The sequence below is a fragment of the Danio rerio genome, chromosome 21, assembly GCF_049306965.1.
Source record: "Danio rerio strain Tuebingen ecotype United States chromosome 21, GRCz12tu, whole genome shotgun sequence".
In the NCBI taxonomy this organism is placed as follows: Eukaryota; Metazoa; Chordata; class Actinopteri; order Cypriniformes; family Danionidae; genus Danio; species Danio rerio.
The window spans coordinates 18972368-18992872 of NC_133196.1; the positions used below are offsets into that span (position 1 = coordinate 18972368).

Consider the following 20505-nt stretch of genomic DNA (forward strand, 5'->3'; position numbering starts at 1 on the left):
TTGTTGTTGCAGTTCTTGATCAGTGAAGAACAGTCTGGACACTTTTGTGATTGTGGTTATAAGATGTTAAACTGGGATTTTTTTTATTTATTTATTATATATTATTTCAGGTACAGAAAGATTTGTGAAAGCAGCAAAAGTTTGGAATAACCCTTTTAGATACGTTGTTACACAAGTTGTCAGCAATTTTTAAAGGCAACTACTGCATGATGAGGATTTTTAAACATCAACTGATATGTACTGTATGTGAGAGGCCATGTAGAGTATAGGACACAAACATTAAGTACACTGTAAAAAAATGCCGGGTTCCACACAATTCCTTCTTGTTGTCCCAACACAAATTGATAACCTTAATTGTTTTTGCAAATTTAAGTGGACTTAACATATAACAATTAAGTTGCCCCCCACCGCCCCCAAAAATGTTAATAATTGTGTTTAGCTCATTTTAAATAATTTGAACAACCAGCAAACATAAATTGAGTTTTAAACACTCAAGAAATGATGTTTGCTGTTTGTTCAAACTACTTACTTGAAATGAGCTGAATCGACACAATTCTACTTTTTTTAGGGGGCAACTTAATTGTTTTGTTCAATCTACCTAAATTTGTAAAAAGTAACAAGTTAACTTAATTCCTTCATGTTGTTCCAACATGAATCGGTTGTGTGGATCCCAGCATTATTACTGTGTAGTTTGAAAAGAAACAAGAAATTGACTACTGCAAATGGCAAAAAATAAAAGTGTGAGAGGATAAAAAGATCTACTAATCTATTTTATGAATGGACAGACAAAACACAAACACTCAACAATGATGAATTTTTGGAGTTCAAGAACTGTTCAACTTGCACATAAAATGACAATATACTTTTAGGGTCATATGTTAATGTTTAATTCAGCCCTTAAAAATAAACAGCAAGGTTGTCTTTATTCTCCATTGAATCTTGGGTCATTTTTTATGGCCTCCAAGAAGAAGCAACTAGGGCCCAGTTTTTCAAAAAGTTTAATCTGGATCAAATTGGTCCAGATTTGGAAATCCTGTGTTTTGCAATCCAGGGTTAACTGATCTATCTTACTTTTATAACAGTTTGAGTTAATTGAGGAACATTGAGCTGGACCACTGTTATCCAAATACCAAATTTCAGGATACCCAAATCCTGTTTACCAGAGCCTTAAATGCACTGTAAAGAAATCCACAACTTTACAGATTATTTTCGGCAGCTAGGGTGCTGAAAAAAACAAACGTAAAATAACGACCGTTAAATTACAGAAATTTACCGTAAAATAACGCCCGTTAAATTGCAGAAATGTACCGTAAAATAACGCCCATTAATTGAAATTAATTTTTCCGGCACCCCAGTTGCTGGTTATAAACTGTAAATTCTGTTTGGCATTTTTTAGTTAACAGTACTGCTTTGATATTGTTTTGTTGTTGTTGGTTGCCATATCTTATTAGATGTGACATGCTTCATATAGGTTTCAATTACAGTAAAAAGGAATTTGTATATCATCAGTAACCATTAAGTTTGTGATCATTTACTTAAAAAAAAAACTTTTAAAATTTTATTTGGTTCATAAAATCTAAATCTGAATTCACCCTTCTGATGGGATCAGGATAATCCATTTATTTATTTATTTATTTATTTTGCATCAAATTGATTCCAATCCGAGTTCAAAGTTTTGAATGACCCAAGGGGCAAATGTAAGACTGGATTACATGGTCTGATTTTTATTCAAAATCCCTCTGTTACTTTTGAAAAAAACATTTCCAAAATTTGATCCAACCCGTGATCCAAAATCCCACTGGATTTCTTTTGAAAAACTGGGCCCAGATTCCACTCAAACATTCTGATTATGAAATTAAAAGTCATCTTTAATAGTTATGGCAAATTGATTATGACTGGAATGAGAAATTCTATGCTGCTCAACAAATGCAATTCGAAACGCTGCTTTTTCAAATCTAAAATAAGTTAATAGAATGGCTTGTTTCAGATAAAGATAAAGGCGCAGTCTTGAAGTGCCCTCTGTCTGTAAAAGGATGTCATTTCATACTAGGCGTGACCGTAGCTGTGTTTGGAATACTGGCTTACTACCAGTCCTGTATACGTTACTTACAAATATTAGATTTTTTGTCTTTTGCTGATTACACTTTATTTTATAAAAAGTGTAGCCAGTACTTTAATCTAGATTTTATTTTTCCAGATTACCAGAGTATATTTGCATTGCTGACTCAAATTGGCCATTCTTGCTTTAATTTATCTCCAAATAAAATATGAATTGCTAATTAATTCACTTGACCATTCTATATTAATTTTCAAAAAATAAATCAAACACTAGATTTTTAGGTACAATTTTATAAAGAAAATTTATTTAAATTATGTAATATTAGAATCTAGATTTTGATTTAAATTCCCCTTAATTTATATTACCAGTAAGTATTTTTCTTTTTTTTTTTTTCTTCAATTTTCTATTTTTTATCATTTCTAATTTTGATTTAGCTTATGTTTTCTATGTCATAAAAGTATACTAGTATGTTATTCCAAATACAGACAATGACTGAATCCAAATGCAATTGTCTTATGAAACAATTACATCCAAATGAAGAGAAAAAACCCTAATATTTTGGCAGCAAGATAAAAAATAATCTAGTTTCATCATAAATACAAAAAATGTAAAGACTAAAGTAGTGCTACAAATAAAACTCTTAAAACTGCTTAAATAAAAAAAAACTAGCAGATTTAAACAAGGAAATCCTTGTATATTTTTGAAACAAACTCATGCGCTTCAGAAATAAAAGGTGCACAGACAAAATACAACAATCTGAAAGCTTTAAAAATTGTTTAAAGAAAAACATAAATACAAAGTAACAAGGTGACAAATGAAAAGAATTGCTTTAAAGTTTTGTGACTGAAGCTCAGGGCAGTAAGGTGCTTTTTTCGAACTGACCCAGGACCTGCTTTTCTTTCTGAAACTGCATCAAACTGGAGTCTCATACATGTCTAAGGGCGAATCTGATTGACTTGCAGTAAGGCAGTGGGGTTGAGAGGTTATAGTTCAGATTTCCAGCTCCGCCATGGCCCGCTCCAGAGGGTCAGTGCTCCAGTAGTCGTGGTCCCAGCCCAGGAACCAGCCAGTAAAGGTGGGCGGCTCAAAGCCCTGTTTAATCTTCACTATAGCTGTGCGTGGGTCACGGTTGGCTGGATCTGTCTGGATGTATTGGGCAGCTGCAGAGAAATTTCGATTCAGATTTAGAAATGCCACAAGCTCAAAAAATGTTTTTTGTGTTTTTTTTTCTTTACTGCCACCTGGTGGACTAAGTCATGGATAACACTATTATGTAGAGAAGAAAAAACTCTATGGCAAAGTACACTACTGTAATAAACAACCAACCAAATAAATAATTAAAGTCTATTTTATTTATTAAACTCAGATTAATGCTGTTAAAATATTCTGTTATATTGCTCCGTTATATACTGCATGAGAAATCAAATCAATAATAGTAATTGAATCAGTAGAGCTAAAATAGATGTAGACATTATACAGTGCACATTGGTGTTGATGATTCAGTATAACAAGCCTCACCTGAAGTCATTGCCTCCATTTTCTCCTCATCATGAGCTTCATTACCAATCCAAACAAACACCTGCAGAACACATCAAGATTAATTACCCAGCAGGCACCTTGATATCAAAAGCACATCACATATTTCCCAAGACTTGATCAAGGTGATGTATAACATCCTTTTCAATTCAGTTTGGTCGGCAGTTTCTTCCAATATCTGTCCTCACTGCTTCTAATGCACCCTTCCTTCATTTTCCAAATTAAACCTGTCTGTACATTTGATTATCATTGTCATTACTTAAGTGGTCAAGAACAGGATATCAGTGTATGGATGTAAAATGGATGATGAAGGCAAGTGTTTGCTGAAACATGTAGGCGCAGTTTTAAGGAATAGCCATGTCAATAAAAGCTTTTTAATATATTTTTTCCAAATTTTTCGAGTGCCTTGGACTTAATTTTGCTGTTTATTCTGATGAATCCCTTACCCAAACAACACCAACACATTAATTAAGCTTCCCCTGAGCACTTTTTGTTTGATTTTGGATATTAAGATTGACTTGAAGTGTTTTTTTTTTTTTTTAGTTTGTTTTATGTTAATTTCATGTCATAATTAAAATTGAACATTGCTTGCCTTCTGGGTTTTTCCATTTTTTTTCTGGGAATTTTCAAGATTCTGAATTTGAAAGATGTTACCAAACGACATTTTTTTCTTTCAAAACAGCATTTTAGAAGGAAAATGCTCCTCTGCCAGTTTTTCTCCGTCTAAAACGCTTGATACGTGACCATTCACACCCACTGGGCATGTGTATATTTTGCCTGCATCTGTACTTACAGTCTGCCGCTTATGTAATGGTCATATGAGTGGGGCATGATGAATCAGGAAACAATATGCAATAGTCCAGAAGACTATTCAGAGAGAGGATGTGAAAATTCATGCCTCCATTTTCTAAAGTTTGCACTTAAGTCCTTTTATACACTGAAAATAGGGGTGTTCGGTTTTTAACTAAAATGGACTCTTTAGCATTTTCAAAATGCACCATTTTTGCTGGTCAGAGATGCCAGAATGTGACTCCAGGCATAACCGTAGTAAAATGTATGCGTTTTAAAATGAAAATGTACTAGTGTAAACTGCAAGGGGTGGACTAAGACACCATTTTCAACCCGGGAAACAGTTACTGTTAAGCTGCGGTCACATTTGACTTTTCTCCCCATAGACTTCCATTCATACGCACGCGAATGCGTCAGACCAGAAGAGCAGGGTCATGCGTCAAGTTTTAGCAGGTTGCTACAGTGCAAAGTTCAAGCTTGGTGAACTCTGACCTGTGAAATCGCATCACTTGACTACGTGAGACCAATCGAGGATCAAAACATGACCTCTCTGGACAGAATCTTAAAACATTGAGCAAACGCTCACTTTTGTAATGTCTGATAAGCTTGTTTAATCCCGCCCCTTTTCGCAGTGCCGCACGACAGAATATTGCATGCTCAAACTCTAATGTGACCGCAGCTTTATTCAGGACACATCTGATGCGATCAAGAAAGTGAAGATCAGTGGGGGGTGGGGGGTGTTTGGGTGGCGATCGATAAAGTCAAGCTTACACGCATGCCACGGCGCGGTGTACGCAGTGATCAACTTGCAACACATGTAACACATGTAGCTGTGCATTCATACTTCTGTGCGCTGTTTCTGTTGCTCTGCAATAACACTTCAGGTGGCAGTGAGGTGTTTCTGTTCCTCTGTTTCGAGTTTCTTCACTGGTGTTTTGTATATTCTTTACAAGTGGTTCAAACCCGCTCATTTTGAGGCAGGAACCAGCAGACAAGCAACAAATTTAACCACGTTGGTCACACCGATCATTTGATGCAGAAGTATAAACCAGGCTTGGGGCTTGGGGTTGGGGGGGGGGGATTGGGGGGGTGGCAATTGTTAGGTGTGGAGGGAGGGGGTTAGGGGGAGGAGATTTGCAGCAGGCCAGAGTCACAGCAGGCAAGATTGATGAAATTGAGCTCAGGTCGATCTCAAACTCCACCGCTGCTGAGGCTAAGGTGAATTTCCTGAGAGTAAGACATTAGGAAAAAGATTTAGGGCTTATTTTATTTGTAATATAGAGCATATTTGGACAGTGGGAGGAAACCAGGGAAGGTGGGGGAAACCCACACAGACACGGGGAGAACATGCAAACTCTGCACAGAAAAACCAGATGGCCCAGCTAGGACCCAACGCCATAGGTATGCTTGCTGTGAGGCAACAGTGCTAGTCACTGGGCCACTGTGCCGCCCCTTCTGGATAAAGGTGGAAGAAGGGGAGGAGGGGGGTTTCTTCCAGACACTTGTTGCATCCCAATTCGCATACTTATACTACGCCCTAAAAGTATGTACTTTTTTTGTGAAGGAAAAGTTTATACTTTTGAGTGTGCAACAGAAGAGTATGCAAGCTTTGAGACATACTACTTCCCCTTTAGCAGATTGTTGTGTTGCTTAGTTATGCCCCCTGTCAATCATCGACATTTCTGTCATATTTAATTTCTGTCATATTTAATCCCAGTGAAATATTACTGTAAAATTAAGACCACTTTACCAATCACACAGAGACATTTAAAATGATACCAAACATGAAAATAGTGCTGCAAGATACACCATATTAAAACCTTGAACATTTTATGTGAAATGTGCTTTAATCAGAAGGTAACATACGGGTCAAGAAAAGGGCTTTGAGGTGGAAGGAGAAGAGTGACTGTCTCGCATTGCCCCCTGCTGTAGTGTAGCTCTGTTTCTCCAGCATGTGTTTGCATTGTCAACAGTGATTTGAATAGAACAGTTGAACAGCTGGTTTCTTGATCACTTCTCAGATTAGAAAGTGCATCAGAGCATTGCATCTTGTCTCATGAAATTCCATAACAATTCTCAGGGTCTGCTATTTTGGATTCTTACATTTAAGCTGGGTACAATTTATAGCACATGTTTTATCATCCCATATTTTATCATTTTATACAGTTATTTTTTAATTAATTCAGTTGTAACCATAGAGAATTATTGTCATTAAATCATCTCATTTTCAAGTATTTGTGAATTACTTTTGATTTAACACCAACAATTAAATGCAAGTTCCATATTGCATTACAATACAATCACATACTATCAAATCTCTCCCACATTTATAGCTATTAATGCTGCCCTTATTTGCGTTTTTGGTATGAGATTGCAGAAGAATGGTTTGACTAGGAATGTACAGTTTTTTACTATGCATACTGATCATTTTTAGTCATTCGGCAGAACTACAGTTCGAACCGCTTTGGTTAAAACTCATTCTTACAGGGACATACTAATTCTATTTTCAAATACTATTTAGGATGGATAGTATGCGGATTGGGACGCAGCAAAAGAAAGGAAAAGTTGTAGAAAGGAAATAAGGATATTTATAGTGACCTAGGATCCTTTGATTGGAGGATCATGATTAGCTAATGTGGGCCAGCTGGATCAATCACGAGCACGTGCTCCTCTTGAAATTAGTTTAAAATTAAACTTCACTTTTTTAAAATGCATGAGTTTTAAAAGTTCATAAGGTATGCCTGGCTTTCACACCACTTTGGCATCTTTGACTTGCAAAAACATTGTGTTTTGAAAAAGCTAAACACGCTGTTTACATTAGAATTGCTGAGGTAGCGTTTCGGTTTAGATGGACTTTTCAATACAGAGGCACAGCAATCCATAATCCCTCTCTGACTGGTCTTCTGGACTACTGTGTGTCATTCCCTGATTCATTAATTTCATATGATCTCTTATTTAATCATAACACAAGTGGTAGATGACAAGTATGGATGCCAGCAAAATACACGCATGCCCAGTGAGCGTGAATAGTCATGTTTATTGCATGTTACACTGTCTAGTGTTGATGAAGATTGTTTTTCTGAAACAATGTAAAAACAACAATGCCGTTTAAAAACTAAACCACACTAGTGTAAACGCACCATAAATATGAATAATATAATATAATAACATAATATTGATGAATATCATAATTAGTATTTGCACTGTTTATCCCTCCATTTGCAAACTGTATTGAATCCAATGAATTTCATTATCTTCTATAGTTAATCTATGTTGGCAGATGTGTTTTTTTTTTTGTTTTTTTTTCAAGCAACACTGAGTGCTTTCTAAGTCACATGCTACCACTGGTGTAAATAAGAGCAGATTTCTCTCTGCTTTTGTTTTGAACACTATGTAAAGTAGAGCAATTCTGTTCATGTAATGGGTTTACCTGATCCCAGGTGTCAAGGATCATGACATCATCTGTAGCCAGGTCTTCTTGGGTCATCTCTCCAGGTACTTCTTCAATCTGCATGAATATAAACACAGCGGTATTGATGGACTCTCTCACACTCATCTACATCTCACGCTACACCGACACGATAATCCGTCAAATCAGGGCAATCAGAAAATGTCCAGGTGTTACTCACAATGAAACGGCCAGTTTTGTTCGAGCAGGCGAACAGTCGTGGTGGGTGGGCATTCATTTTGTCTTTTAGCCTGGAGGATGTGCGATAAGCAGCCTTTCCTCCAAGAGCATCCCAGAATCCACCTGAAGTAGAAGGATATATATACATAGAAGTTTAATTATCAGGATCATAGATGTACAAAAAAAACTAAATAATTACTATTAAATAATGGAACTAAAATATTATATTGTAATAAAATGATCACTAATAATTTAAGGATTGAAAATATTTATTTAAGTTGCATTTCATTGTTTTATTATTACTTTTTAAAATCCGTTTAAACTGAATATTTAACCAAAAAACAAAATGACATCATAAGTTACATGCACTACTATTCTAACTCTTCTATGTTGCTTTAAACATTAAAGTGTCCCAATTATGCCATTTTCATGATCCCTAATTTATTTTTGGAGGACTCCTAGAGGGTACTTATGTATAATTTATATTAAAAAAAGCGTAATGAGGCACTTTAAAGGCTTCATTCCCCCCAAAATATGCCAATTTCATCTCCAAACGTTCTTTTGTGTTACATGACGGAAACAAAATCATACAGGTTTGTGTGATATTGTAAACTAAGAAAGAGCTTTAATGAACTAATCCATTAAAGAATTCCTAGGATTCCTCACCATCCTCTCCTCCTTCACTCAGCTCAGAGGGAGACACTCCAAGGATGCCACAGAGCTGCTGTGCGCCACGTTTCTCAATGTCACTGGCTCCTTGACCAACCCATATGAAAGAGGCAGCTGGGGTCACCAGAACGAAGGCATCATTGGAATTCAGATTAGAAGATACAGCATCAATCTGAATGAAAGAATGGTTAAGAACAGAAAGTATCACCATGACATGTGAAATACGAATAGCTCGCCCCAGGGCCAGAGTGGGACTCCTTTTCAGCCCTGGATTTTTAAGCCTTAGATCGGCCCACCTCAGTTCACGACTGACTATTTTAAAATATCTATCACGTCTTTTTCAAGAAAACAGCTGCTTTAGAACTTCAAATGTTCAACAACCCTAACAGTATTATATGTCTTAACAATAAAAAAATAAATATATAAATTACTTGGGTAAGGTTCGAACACGGGTCAGCAGCATCATAATGCAACGTGCTGACCACTGGACCACAATGGCATTGTTGTGCTGGTGTGGTTGGGATAAAAAATAAATATTGCACTATTATCTACAAGACTCTTTTAACCACAGTATTACTTTCTATTGATGGCTTAATCTTTTTCGCCCCTTTTTAGATTTCTGACCAAGTTATGTCAGATTTTTTAATGTAGCGAATCATCTGATTTTCATTGATCAGGTGTAATATTCATTAATATAAATGATTCAAATTCTTATATTCACTAAGGTGGTGCTGTTTGGGGTTGAATGATAGTTACACCATCATTAACCTGCAGGCTGCATTTTGCTCACTTGGCTGCGAGAAAATAAATAAAAAGAGCGGAGCTGCAGCAGAATAATATATAAAAAGAGTGAGGCTATGATCAAATAAATAAATAAATGAAAATAGTGTGACTGCTGAGAGTGCAAGCAGCTAAAGACACCGACCCTCATGGCCAAAAAACAGATTGGCCCACTGGGAATTCTCCCGGTCCTCCCGATTAGCCAATCCGGGCCTGGCTCACCCAAATATAAAAATTACCCCATGATTTACTCTCCATCATGTGGTTTTACACCTTTATGAGTTTCTATCTAAGAATAAGATATTTTGAAGAATGCTGGTTGCTGGGACTCACTGACTTTCAGGAAAAAGAAATTGATGGAAGTCGAAACTTAACTTAACTTTTTTTGTGTTTAACAGAAGAAATAAACTTAAATAAATTTAGAACAAGTGAAAGGTGAGTAAATAATGAAATGAGTTTCATTTTTTGGTAAAAATATATTGAAAATTTCAATGACTAAAACATTCTTCTCATTATAAACAAAAGCATGTACTGTAAAAATGACTGTATGCAAGTGTTACATCAAAAGCAAACTTATAGAGACGCATTGCTTTACAGATGTGCATTGGATTTCTGATGTTTACATGCATTTTGCAGAAAATTTGTCTGCAGATTGTTTTAAGACCAAGTAAATTTTGTTGAAAGACAAAGCAATCAAATGTTCAGCAACTGACAGCCACTGCACTTTGTCTGCGAATGATGACTTTATATGGATAATGTCGCAGAAGTCAAATCAATAACTGCACCACAACATTTTGAACTACGAGGCAGTGTTGCTGCAGTTCCCTATGCAATGACATTAGCCAATAGAAACATTGGGCTAGCTATAAAGAACCCGCCCCTTAAAACAAGGCCCTTTCACAAAACTGGTCAGGATGAAATGTGTAAGTTAGAGTTTTTCAGCCTTTATATTTGTTATTTTATTAAAAAAAAAAAAAACATTATTAACATTATAAGATAACATCATACAGCATATTAATATAATTAGTAAAAATCCTTGTCATGACCCCTTTAAAACTTGTCCCATAATAATAGCCACTGACCTCTACAGCTCGAGTGCACCCTGCTGAATTTGAGCGCACTTGAAACAGCCGAGTCTCTGCTGGCGCCGTCTGACCACCTTCTCTGGAGGTGCCACCCTTGTGTACCACCATAGGCTGCCCACCGAATAGACTCATGAGGTGAGCAGGTTCTTTACCCTGGACCACACGCACCTGGATGAACATTAAATAGAGGATAACAGGATGTCAATGCTTCTACAAAAAATTTAACAGAAAATACTCATGTATGGTATATAAAATCATAGAAATCATACTAGCAGGACTAGATTTCAAGAGGCTTTGATTGAGGATAGCATTTAATTCCACAAGGTGGCAGTGTTGAGCTCACTTTGGGAAATGTGGGACCAAAGCCTCATTCCCAGCATCCTTTGTGGTTAGCATTATGCGAGTGAGCCGTTCAGTTGCAAGAGGAAGTAGAGATTTATCAGTAGTCAGTACAAAAGTGGTTATTTTACAGTTTCTAAACCAAACTCTTCAAACATTTAGTCTTCTTATGTTATTTCCTGCTAATTACATTGTTGTATTGAGTTAAATCTAATATCTGCTCTTGTGTTTTCCTTTACTATTTCCAAACACTTTAGTAAAGAAGACATAGAAAATATGGTAAACTGCAATTCAAATGATTAGGGTTAAAATTAATGCTGAATTCATATAATCAAAATAAGAGTAAAATTGTGAAATAGTAATACAATTGAACATTTTATATATCAGTTTACATCATGTTATTTTTTTCTATGATGACAAATCTAAAATTTCAGTTTGATATTTTTAAAATGTTCCTCAAGAAAGTTAAAAAGATAATAGAATGTGTGACAATCTAAACCTATATTTTAAAAAAATGTAATATTTATTGTCACTTAAGACTTTTTAATGACCCCATTATGAAAGTATTCATTTCTTTTAAAAATAAAAATAAATGTAAAACAAATTTTAAAAAGTATCCCAAACTTTTGTACGCAGGTGTATACAGACCAAAACATTCCCTAGATATTGATCACACCAACTACATTCACATGCTCGTTTTTTTCAGGTTCTCTCATTTCTACAATAGCACTGTGAATGACAGCATGCATAAATCCAGACACAAAAATAGAAGTCACATTTAAACTAGTTAAAATATAACTGTGAATTCACAATGGAGCATTTCTGTTAATGTTCACATGCTCACTCTGGAAATCTGGAAATGTGGAAGACAGTTAGTTCATTGTGCACATACTATGAAATAACAACATAAACACAAAAAAGACACAAATACAGAGGCATAAACAGGGATAGTGTGCATGTCAGTGTACAGAGCCTTACAGAAAACAATTCTCTTTTTACATATTTGATTATGCAGACAAAAGTGGAATTGCGAATTTAACAATGTAGTGGATTTAATAAAGTTTAGCTGTACACGATGTCGCTACACAATGGAGTAAAATGAGAAGAAATTCACCCATAATTATTATAATTATTATTACATGATGCAGAAATGTCAGGCTCTGTACAGGAGCATGCTATCCTGAGATATGGATACCTGAGTAGTAAGGGGAGCACCAGCCATCTACAGCAGGATGTTGATATGAATAAATGACAGGAAGGAAAGACATAGAAGTGGATGTTGGTTTAACAGATGGAAAATCAGGGAAGGCCATTGCAAAAGGCAATAATAGCAGAATGAAGGAAAGCTATGAAGCTACAGGAGGAACCAGAAGTAAAATGAAGCTTGAACTTGGTCAACATAAAATTTAAAATTTCCAAAAATCTAATTCATTTTATTTAACTATTAGAATGACTATATTTTATCCATAACCTACTGAAGAACAAAAAAGTAGTTTATAGGCCAATTATCGGTTTATAAACATTCAAGATGCATGTGCATCATGATTGCAGGAAAAAAACGAAAGTGCTAGCTTTTGCAGTGAAGGAATGACACTGATGTGGTATAAAATAAGTAGTTTTATTAGAGGAGTTATATTTATTACATATTATTTACATAATGTTCAAAGCGTATTACAACAGTTTGTTACTCAGCGATAAGCACTGTTATTCTGCCAAATTAACGCTAGTAAGCGGTCTTCATCTGGCAGATGTGTTTGCCATAGCACCCTCCAATGAATTACGGATGAGACAAAATGACCATTTCTAATACGCGTGTGCCAGAGTGAAAAGAAAGTTTATGGATTGGTATTGTTAACTTGGTGAAAAAAAATAATTCAGAACAAAGTGTTCTTTTAACCAAATAATTTGATTGTTAACATGTTAATAATAAACATTAAAAAAACAACATACAAATAAAAAGTCGACAGCCTTTTGTTTGTTTTGCGACCCCTGAGGTGATTATGTTAAATTAAAGACACTGCAATAGCTTCAGATGCAGCACTTTGATTTTATGGCATCATGATAAACTTTGACACCTTTTCGGCACTCAGGTACATTAAAAATAAATATAGTCCACAAATGAACATGGAGGATGGTCTCCCAGTGGCATTCTCCAAAATTAAAAGATGAATACACTTGGGCCTATTGGTATGTGTGTGCGCTGGTGTGTGTAGGGATTATACATTTATAATCACCTCAGCGAATATTGGGGTCGCAACTCACTGAGACTGTTATTTTTGGGGGTCGCGGGCTGAAAAGATTGGCAACCCCTGGATTAAGTGAATGTTAAGTGATGGCACAAATCAAGCTATATAATGTAGTACACAATGTATCTAGTGTAGTATTGCCCTGCATTTATTTACACTTTACTTATGTAAGGTCTAAAACAGACTGTGAATACAGTCAACATTTTAAGTGCTACAAAACCTTTTATCAAACCTGTCCTAAAACTACTGAACACCGCATTGTGGAAAATCACCTACTGCACCTTTAAATAAAAGATTTGCAAGACTACTCTAAATGTAATGAGCTCTCAATAACAAATTCAGCATGACGTAACATATATACGAATGTGTACGTAATAAGTGGATCAAGCGGTTTGTTCATATGCATTACCTGCACAGGTCCACCTCCAAGCTCATCATCCAGCTGGGCACCCAAGATAGCAGATGCCCCGATCTCATCCTGTGTAGAGTCTGCCCCCTGCCTGTGAGAGATACCGTATGTCAACAGTAAAAAAACAACCAAAGAACAACTAAATAGTTAAATGGAAGATGTAGCTAAGATGTACCAGATGTAGATAATGTGACCCTGTCTGCCACCATGGCGGTAACTGTACAGGATAATGTAACTGTCTCCACCATAAAACTGGCCGTAAGTAGATGGGTCAACTGGAACTTTGTCTGATCCTTCAATACGCCAGATCTAAAGTGTCGGGTGACAAATTAATACCCTCATTGCATGTGTATACATAACTTTGCAGTCACATGCAGTGTGTGTGTGCTTTACTTGCTAACCTGTTTTTCTCCATTGCCGCTGTCTATCATTCCATGTTGGGCGGCCATTGCTGGTGAATCGTGCAGAGTTGAAGCATCAAACGGCACCTTCTCGATCTTAGCGATGCTGTTTGAGACATATGCTACACCCATGCCCTCTGTCTGGTCCACATCACGCCAGTTTTTGAAGAACTGCTTGAAAAGGGGTGTTTCGCCCATTTCTGGGAGAATCTGAACCTGTGTGTGTTTGGGGTAGCCCATTTTTTTGATGAACTCATCTGCTGCCTTCATGGCGGCCTTTCTCTCTTCCATATTGGCATCTTTGCCTGTAGATAAACAATGGAGTTTCAAAAAAAATCAAAAATTTTTTTTAAAAGGTTTATGTTTGTATTGGTCAATGGAATTTACCTTTCCAAACAAAGATCTTGCCATCTGAGCCATGATCCAGGATAAAACAGTCACTTGATTCTAGTGCACTCTGGGTAAAAGGATTTTCAGCGGCCACCAGGGCAATCGCCATGTCTCCACTGGCATCAGAGACCTTAAAAGTACATTTCACAACAATAATTAAACCTGCTTCATAGTTTCTTAAATGTTATATGCCCTTCACTAATTCTTATACCAAAAAGTCCTGCTTGATCATCCATATAATGGTAGTAAATACACAAGACATTATTCACAAACAATTACTTTCTATTTAATAAAATTATACAACAAATAGCTTCTACAGTATCATATTCTCATTATTCTTGTAGTCTATTTATCATTTAATACCATGTAAAAATGTGTATTTGTGTGTCACCTTAAATAAAATCTCTACAGTTTTGTTGTATTTTATCCATAATGACAATAAAGTAACCAATGAGCTTAAAAAAAATCTAAATAGTAAAAAAAAAAAAAGGAAAAATGAAAAATACCACCGTAGGATAGAACATGGATGTAAAATGTGCAATATGTGCCAGTGCTTCACACAGGTTTGAAATATACTTGTGGTGGCAGCCCGATTGAAACACACCCATGGCACAGAATAGTTACCTACATGTGTGTGTGTGTGTGTTTGTGTGTGTGTGGGTGTGTGTGTGTGTGTGTGTGTGTGTATATATATATTATTATTATTATTTTTTTTTTTACTATTTCGAAATAAGCTTAAAGGGTCTAATAATTTTGACCTTAACATGGCTTTTAAAAATTATAAACTTTTATTCAAGCCGAAATAAAACAAATAAGACTTTCTCCAGAAGAAAAAATATTATCAGACATACTGTGAAAATTTACTTGCTTTTTTAAAATATAATTTGGGAAATATTTAAGAGAAGAAAAAAATCAAAGGGGCTAATATTTCTGACTTCAACTGTACATGTAAGGTATGTAATATATTAACATTATTAAATTAATAAAATATACAGCAAATGAGAAATAAATGACAGAAAAAAAGGAATGAAAACAGACAATATTGTTAAAATATAATTACAAGAATAAAAATTTAGATTATTTAAATAAAGCAAATTTGTTGATTGCCCATTTCTAATGGTGTACACATATTTTACAGCCAGTATAGACGTCATTTTGTCCTCTCTGAGTATATAGTAAAGTTTACGTGAGTCGTTTATTAAATAACTAATCATTTAATGTTTCTCTCGCAGATGTGCATGCACAGTCAGCTGTAAAAAAGTCATGCAAAAGCGCATACAAATAACAGCAAGTTTAGAAAGCAAAAGCCCAATCCCAGACATTTTAGGAGATTCAGAAACTAGGAATGCATTTTGGCAAAAAAAAGATGCGTCTTTGTGGGTCTGCAGAGCACGTGAGATTGTGTGAGTGTTGATTATTCTCGCGGACACACAGAACCAGCAGTAGGAAACATGCAGAGCGAGAGAAGATTTTCCACTGGTCAATCGATCGGGATTGTTTAGCTTTCTTGGGCAGTTAAAAAAAGGTTAAAAGGATGATAATAAAAGTATTATTCATGTGTCACCCCAAAATATACTTGGGCGGCCGTTAAAATATTTGGGCGGCTCGGTTAAGTAAAGTTTATATGTGGGAAGCACTGTGTACTGTACCAAGTGTTCTAGGGGTATACAAGGGTTTTGTGAAAACGACAGGAAATTTATTGTACAACATAGCAAGAAACATGAATGCTCGGGCCATTCACTGTAGTTTGTTACACTCTAAAAAAATGAAGTAATAAAAAAAATGGTCTATGCCCATGACTATTTCAACACCTCAGTTTACTCCTACTGGCCTATCAAATATCTACCATCTACTCTACCCAATCCATGTGCTTGATTCTTTTAGGTAAACATACTGAGGTAAATATAATATACTACAGTGGTGCACAAACTCAAACAGCAAGAACATTTAAATAAATAAATAAACAGGGTTGACATTCATTATCATTACTTTTCCTTTATACACTTAGAAACATTTATTTATGTAATGCATTTACTGTGAGCATAATACATTTATCACATTAGTCTGATTAGGCTCCAGTGGGTACCTTGTAGAGTTTGGCCATTTTTCTGTTGGAGGCATCAGCCTTGACATCATCAGATGCTCCTTCAGGCAAGTCTGGTTTTTCTCCTAGAACCTGCCATCACATAGATAAACCATGTTTTCAGTATATTCCTTAGCTGATGTTAAACACTATTGTTTTTTGGTGTTTTTACCTCCAACATTTTCTCACGTTCCACACCTTCATCACAAACATACACACGGGCACGTCCACTACGTTCGTTGTCTCGAATGCCTTTTGCAAGCTGAGTAGCTTTCAGCTTCTCAAAGCGGTTACTCTTGGAACCACACCACTGGTAGATTTCCTTTAAAAACAGCCAGAGCAAACAAGATTATTTTGGAGATTTGGACCTTTTTACATCTCTTTCACAGCCTTTACACATTATACACACATTGCCCAAGTCCAGAATGAAGCAGTCTCCCTGGTTAAAGCTGTCCCAGCTGACTGGCACTTCTGTAGCTCTGACAACTCGCCGACCTTTGACTTGTAGCACTCGCTGCATTACAACTTCATTGGTGACCACATGCTTGAATCCAGATGCAACTCCACCTTGCTGAAAAACAACAGATAAGGCTATAATTAAAAAAATAAACCATTTCATTGATTACTTTTCATTCACAGCTGCAACTAAGATTTTTGGATACCCTAAACTAAATGTTTAAATCTGTTTTCTTTTTTTTTTTGTCCACTTTCCTGATTTCTCTGAGCGGAGGGTCTAACAATTTAATATTAAAGTCAAGTTTACTTCTATTGCACCTTTCACAATAAATATCATTCCAAAGCAGCTTTACAAAAGGTGCAGATTATTATGACATTTGTCAAAATCTGAAAATGTCAAGAGTTGTGTATAGTGTGGACTGTATAAGCATAGTTAACCTGCAATTATACAGTATATAGTGTCATTCAAAATGGTGAGGTCTAAGTGTATAATAAATGTTTATTGATGTGTATTTGGGTATTTAGTGTTTTTGTCCTTGAAGATCTAAGATGGTTGGCATCATTTCATCTCTTCAATTTCTCATATAGATCTATATAGGTGAGAGCATGAAAGAGCTTTTTCTGTGCTTTTCAATGCACAATTTATATTGAACACAAAATGAAACAATGTAAAACAAAATAGTGAGCAGCAGCTTTTATTCCTTTTCTCTGATGGCCAAAAATTACCATAAATGCTTTGGCTTTGAATCAGGACTGCTAAAAGAACATTGAGATTTTTTACATTTGTTCATCTTAGGCATTAGAAGATAACCGTTTTCAAGGTATACAGCGGTTTGGAATAGTCAAGGTTTTAAAACCGTCATAATTTTCTGCAATACCGTTTTAAAGGTATCTGTATGATTTTTTATTTACGTTTTTTTTTTATTTACGTTTTTTTTTTTTGGGCAACAGTAGAAAAGATCCAGCAGAAAAGATATCCAAAGATGCTGTTTTAATTTGTGAAAAAATTCTGTGTTTTAAAAAAAATGAAGACAGCAGAGGTCAAGGATTTATTTGAGTTATTTATCCCGATGTTTACTGTTTCAAAATATATTAAAAGTTACTCAAAATAAAATAATATTGTGTTCAAAGGGGAAAAAAGTTCATGTTTCTTACCCACACGTTTAATATATATATATATATATATATATATATATATATATATATATATATATATATATATATATATATATATATATATATATGTRTATATATATATATATATATATATATATATATATATATATATATATATATATATATATATATATATATATATAGGTTATCATGCCATCAGAATCTTATACCAGTCCATGCTTAGTTCACCTTAAAACTAACTTATAATTTCAAATTGCAACATTTGACTGGTCTGCTGACTTTAACAACACATCAATAGGTCAGTAGGTCATCTTTTATGGCTATTTGAACAATTCTGAGCACAATGTCAAAACTGTAAAAGGAATCCTGATAAATCCAACCTCAAAGTAGACAAACCTAAAACATTTTGCCGCCTTAAATATTTACTTTAAGTCAGTTTAACGTGATGTAAGTTGAAGTGACTTGAAGCATTAGTTCAACCAAAACTGAAAATTCTGTTATCATTTACTTGTCCTTTACTTGTTCCAAACCTGTTTTGACCAAACCTGCAACAACAGACTTCCATTGAATTTGCTTTTCCTACAATGAATGTCAAAGCTTACAGGTTTTCATCTTTTTTAAATATCTTATTTTATGATCAACAGAAGAAAGAAATTCATAATGGTTTGAAACCACAGGATGAAGAATAAATAGTGAAGTAAAATAGAGTAAATATTCAGAGTAAAATATCAAGCTGAATCATAAACCCTAAAAAAAAGATGGAAAAATGGTTACACTTTTTTTATTTAAACAAACATAAACCTATTTTGGCATGAGTTCTACTGTTTTACATTGTGGACAATTTTATTTGTTATCTTTTTCAAATTTCAGAGTTACTTTCCATTTGTCCTGCAAACGAATGAATTACTCACCATGTACTGCAGTCCTTTCTTAAAATATCCCAGGAAAGATTTAGACTCATGGCCTTGAACTTCACGGTACTGAATAGGCTTTCCACCCAAATAGTCATCCATTTGCACTGTAAAAATGGCTGCCGACCCACTCTCATCTTGCGTGCAGTAGTCACCTGCAGTATACAGAAGGTGAAGCATTTAACATCTCAACCCTCTAGCTGGAAATTAGTATGAATGGCAGTAAAATAAATGTGCAGAATTCTGAATTTCTCCTTAACAAGGCACTGTTCTTTTACCCAGCCAAAAGTGGAGGTCATACTGTAGGTTGCCAGAGGTTTGCTTGATAGTTTTGAGGACAAGATAAGCATCGCCGGTGTAGAACCCTCCATAGAGATTCTCAGGAACTGCAACCAAATCAAACTTCTCAATTCTCCACACCTGGAGGCCGGGCTCCTTGCCTGCTCGCTCAAACTCAGGGTGGTACACCATAATGTCTAGAGAAACAAAACAAACAGTTAAAAATGTTATCGTACTGCTAAGCGATAACAACTAATACTGCATGATCATGAAGTGCTAATTCACCCTATAAATTCATAAACCCAGAGTTAATGTCTTTATTTTACTATTTGCAGCAATAGCTTAACTAACTGGACAAATGCAGATTAACAGATTATATAATGAAAAGAATGTAATTTACATGTTTTAATAGACTTCAATAGGTTATGTAAGACTAAATCTCTTTTTTCACTTTATTTAAAATATTTTGTTAACATCTGACAATAACTACATATAAAGCACAATGTCTATTTTCAGTATACAAAGAATTTACTTTGACCAATCGTAGTGCTGACATTTTTCACATCCACTAACCACAAAGTGTTGTAGTATATTAGGTCCACTAATATACTACAACACTTTGTGGTTGGTAGATGTCAAAAATGTCAGCACTACGATTGGACCTGAAAACGTAAAGACCAGGCACCCAGACTGCCTGGGGAAAACACACAATTCATGTCTGCTCTTGTCATAAAATTCCATTCCGAAAAGAAGAGGCAGCAGAAAGTGCAAATTGCTTGTCATCTTTATTTTACAAAAGCACATCTTGTGATTATCATGAGTATATACTAAAGTAAACCCTTTACCTTTGCAAATGATTAGGTCTCACTTTTTTCTGTACAACCGAAAATGGCATAGTGTTTTAAAGGGACAGTTCACCCAAAAATGAAAACTTACTCAGGATTTATTTACCTTCAAGTGGTTCCAAACCTTTAGGAGAAAGAAAACTAGAAACCTAAAACCATCAACTTCCACAGTATTATTATTATTTTTTTACTATGGAAGCCATTGATTACAGGTTTTACAGATTTATCTCTTTAAAATATATTCTATAGTGTTCAAGGCATCAGTTTTGGGTGAACTATCCCTTAAAGTTCTTACAACTGTTTGCAAGTGAATGTGCCAGTGTGATTGCTGACTTTAATAAATGCGTCTTTGAGATGTCATCGAATTTTGGAAAAATCATCTTGTTATCCTTAATATCCCAATAGATCCTAGTAAAGCAGTAGTTAAATTTTACTCTGTGACTTCTTGGACACAGCTTCCCTC

The 20505-nt window shown here is 35.2% G+C and overlaps 1 protein-coding gene across 2 annotated transcripts in view; it reads right to left on the bottom strand.

Moving 5' to 3' along the window:
* Nucleotides 1-2338: 2338 nt before the first annotated feature.
* The window catches only part of gsna (gelsolin a), a 28656-nt gene continuing 10489 nt past the window's right edge, over nt 2339-20505 (bottom strand). Inside the window, exons 2-17 of one of the 2 annotated variants that reach the window (XM_021468752.3) lie at nt 19197-19394; nt 18919-19073; nt 16824-16985; nt 16587-16736; nt 16418-16507; nt 14329-14461; nt 13942-14246; nt 13716-13849; nt 13541-13631; nt 12081-12107; nt 10544-10714; nt 8679-8853; nt 8014-8135; nt 7815-7892; nt 3578-3638; nt 2733-3219 (exon numbers count right to left, since the gene is read on the bottom strand). In XM_021468752.3, the coding sequence (XP_021324427.2) occupies nt 3050-3219; nt 3578-3638; nt 7815-7892; nt 8014-8135; nt 8679-8853; nt 10544-10714; nt 12081-12107; nt 13541-13631; nt 13716-13849; nt 13942-14246; nt 14329-14461; nt 16418-16507; nt 16587-16736; nt 16824-16985; nt 18919-19073; nt 19197-19389 (2217 nt within the window). In that variant the 5' untranslated portion in view covers nt 19390-19394 and the 3' untranslated portion in view covers nt 2733-3049. 2 annotated transcript variants of the gene reach the window in all.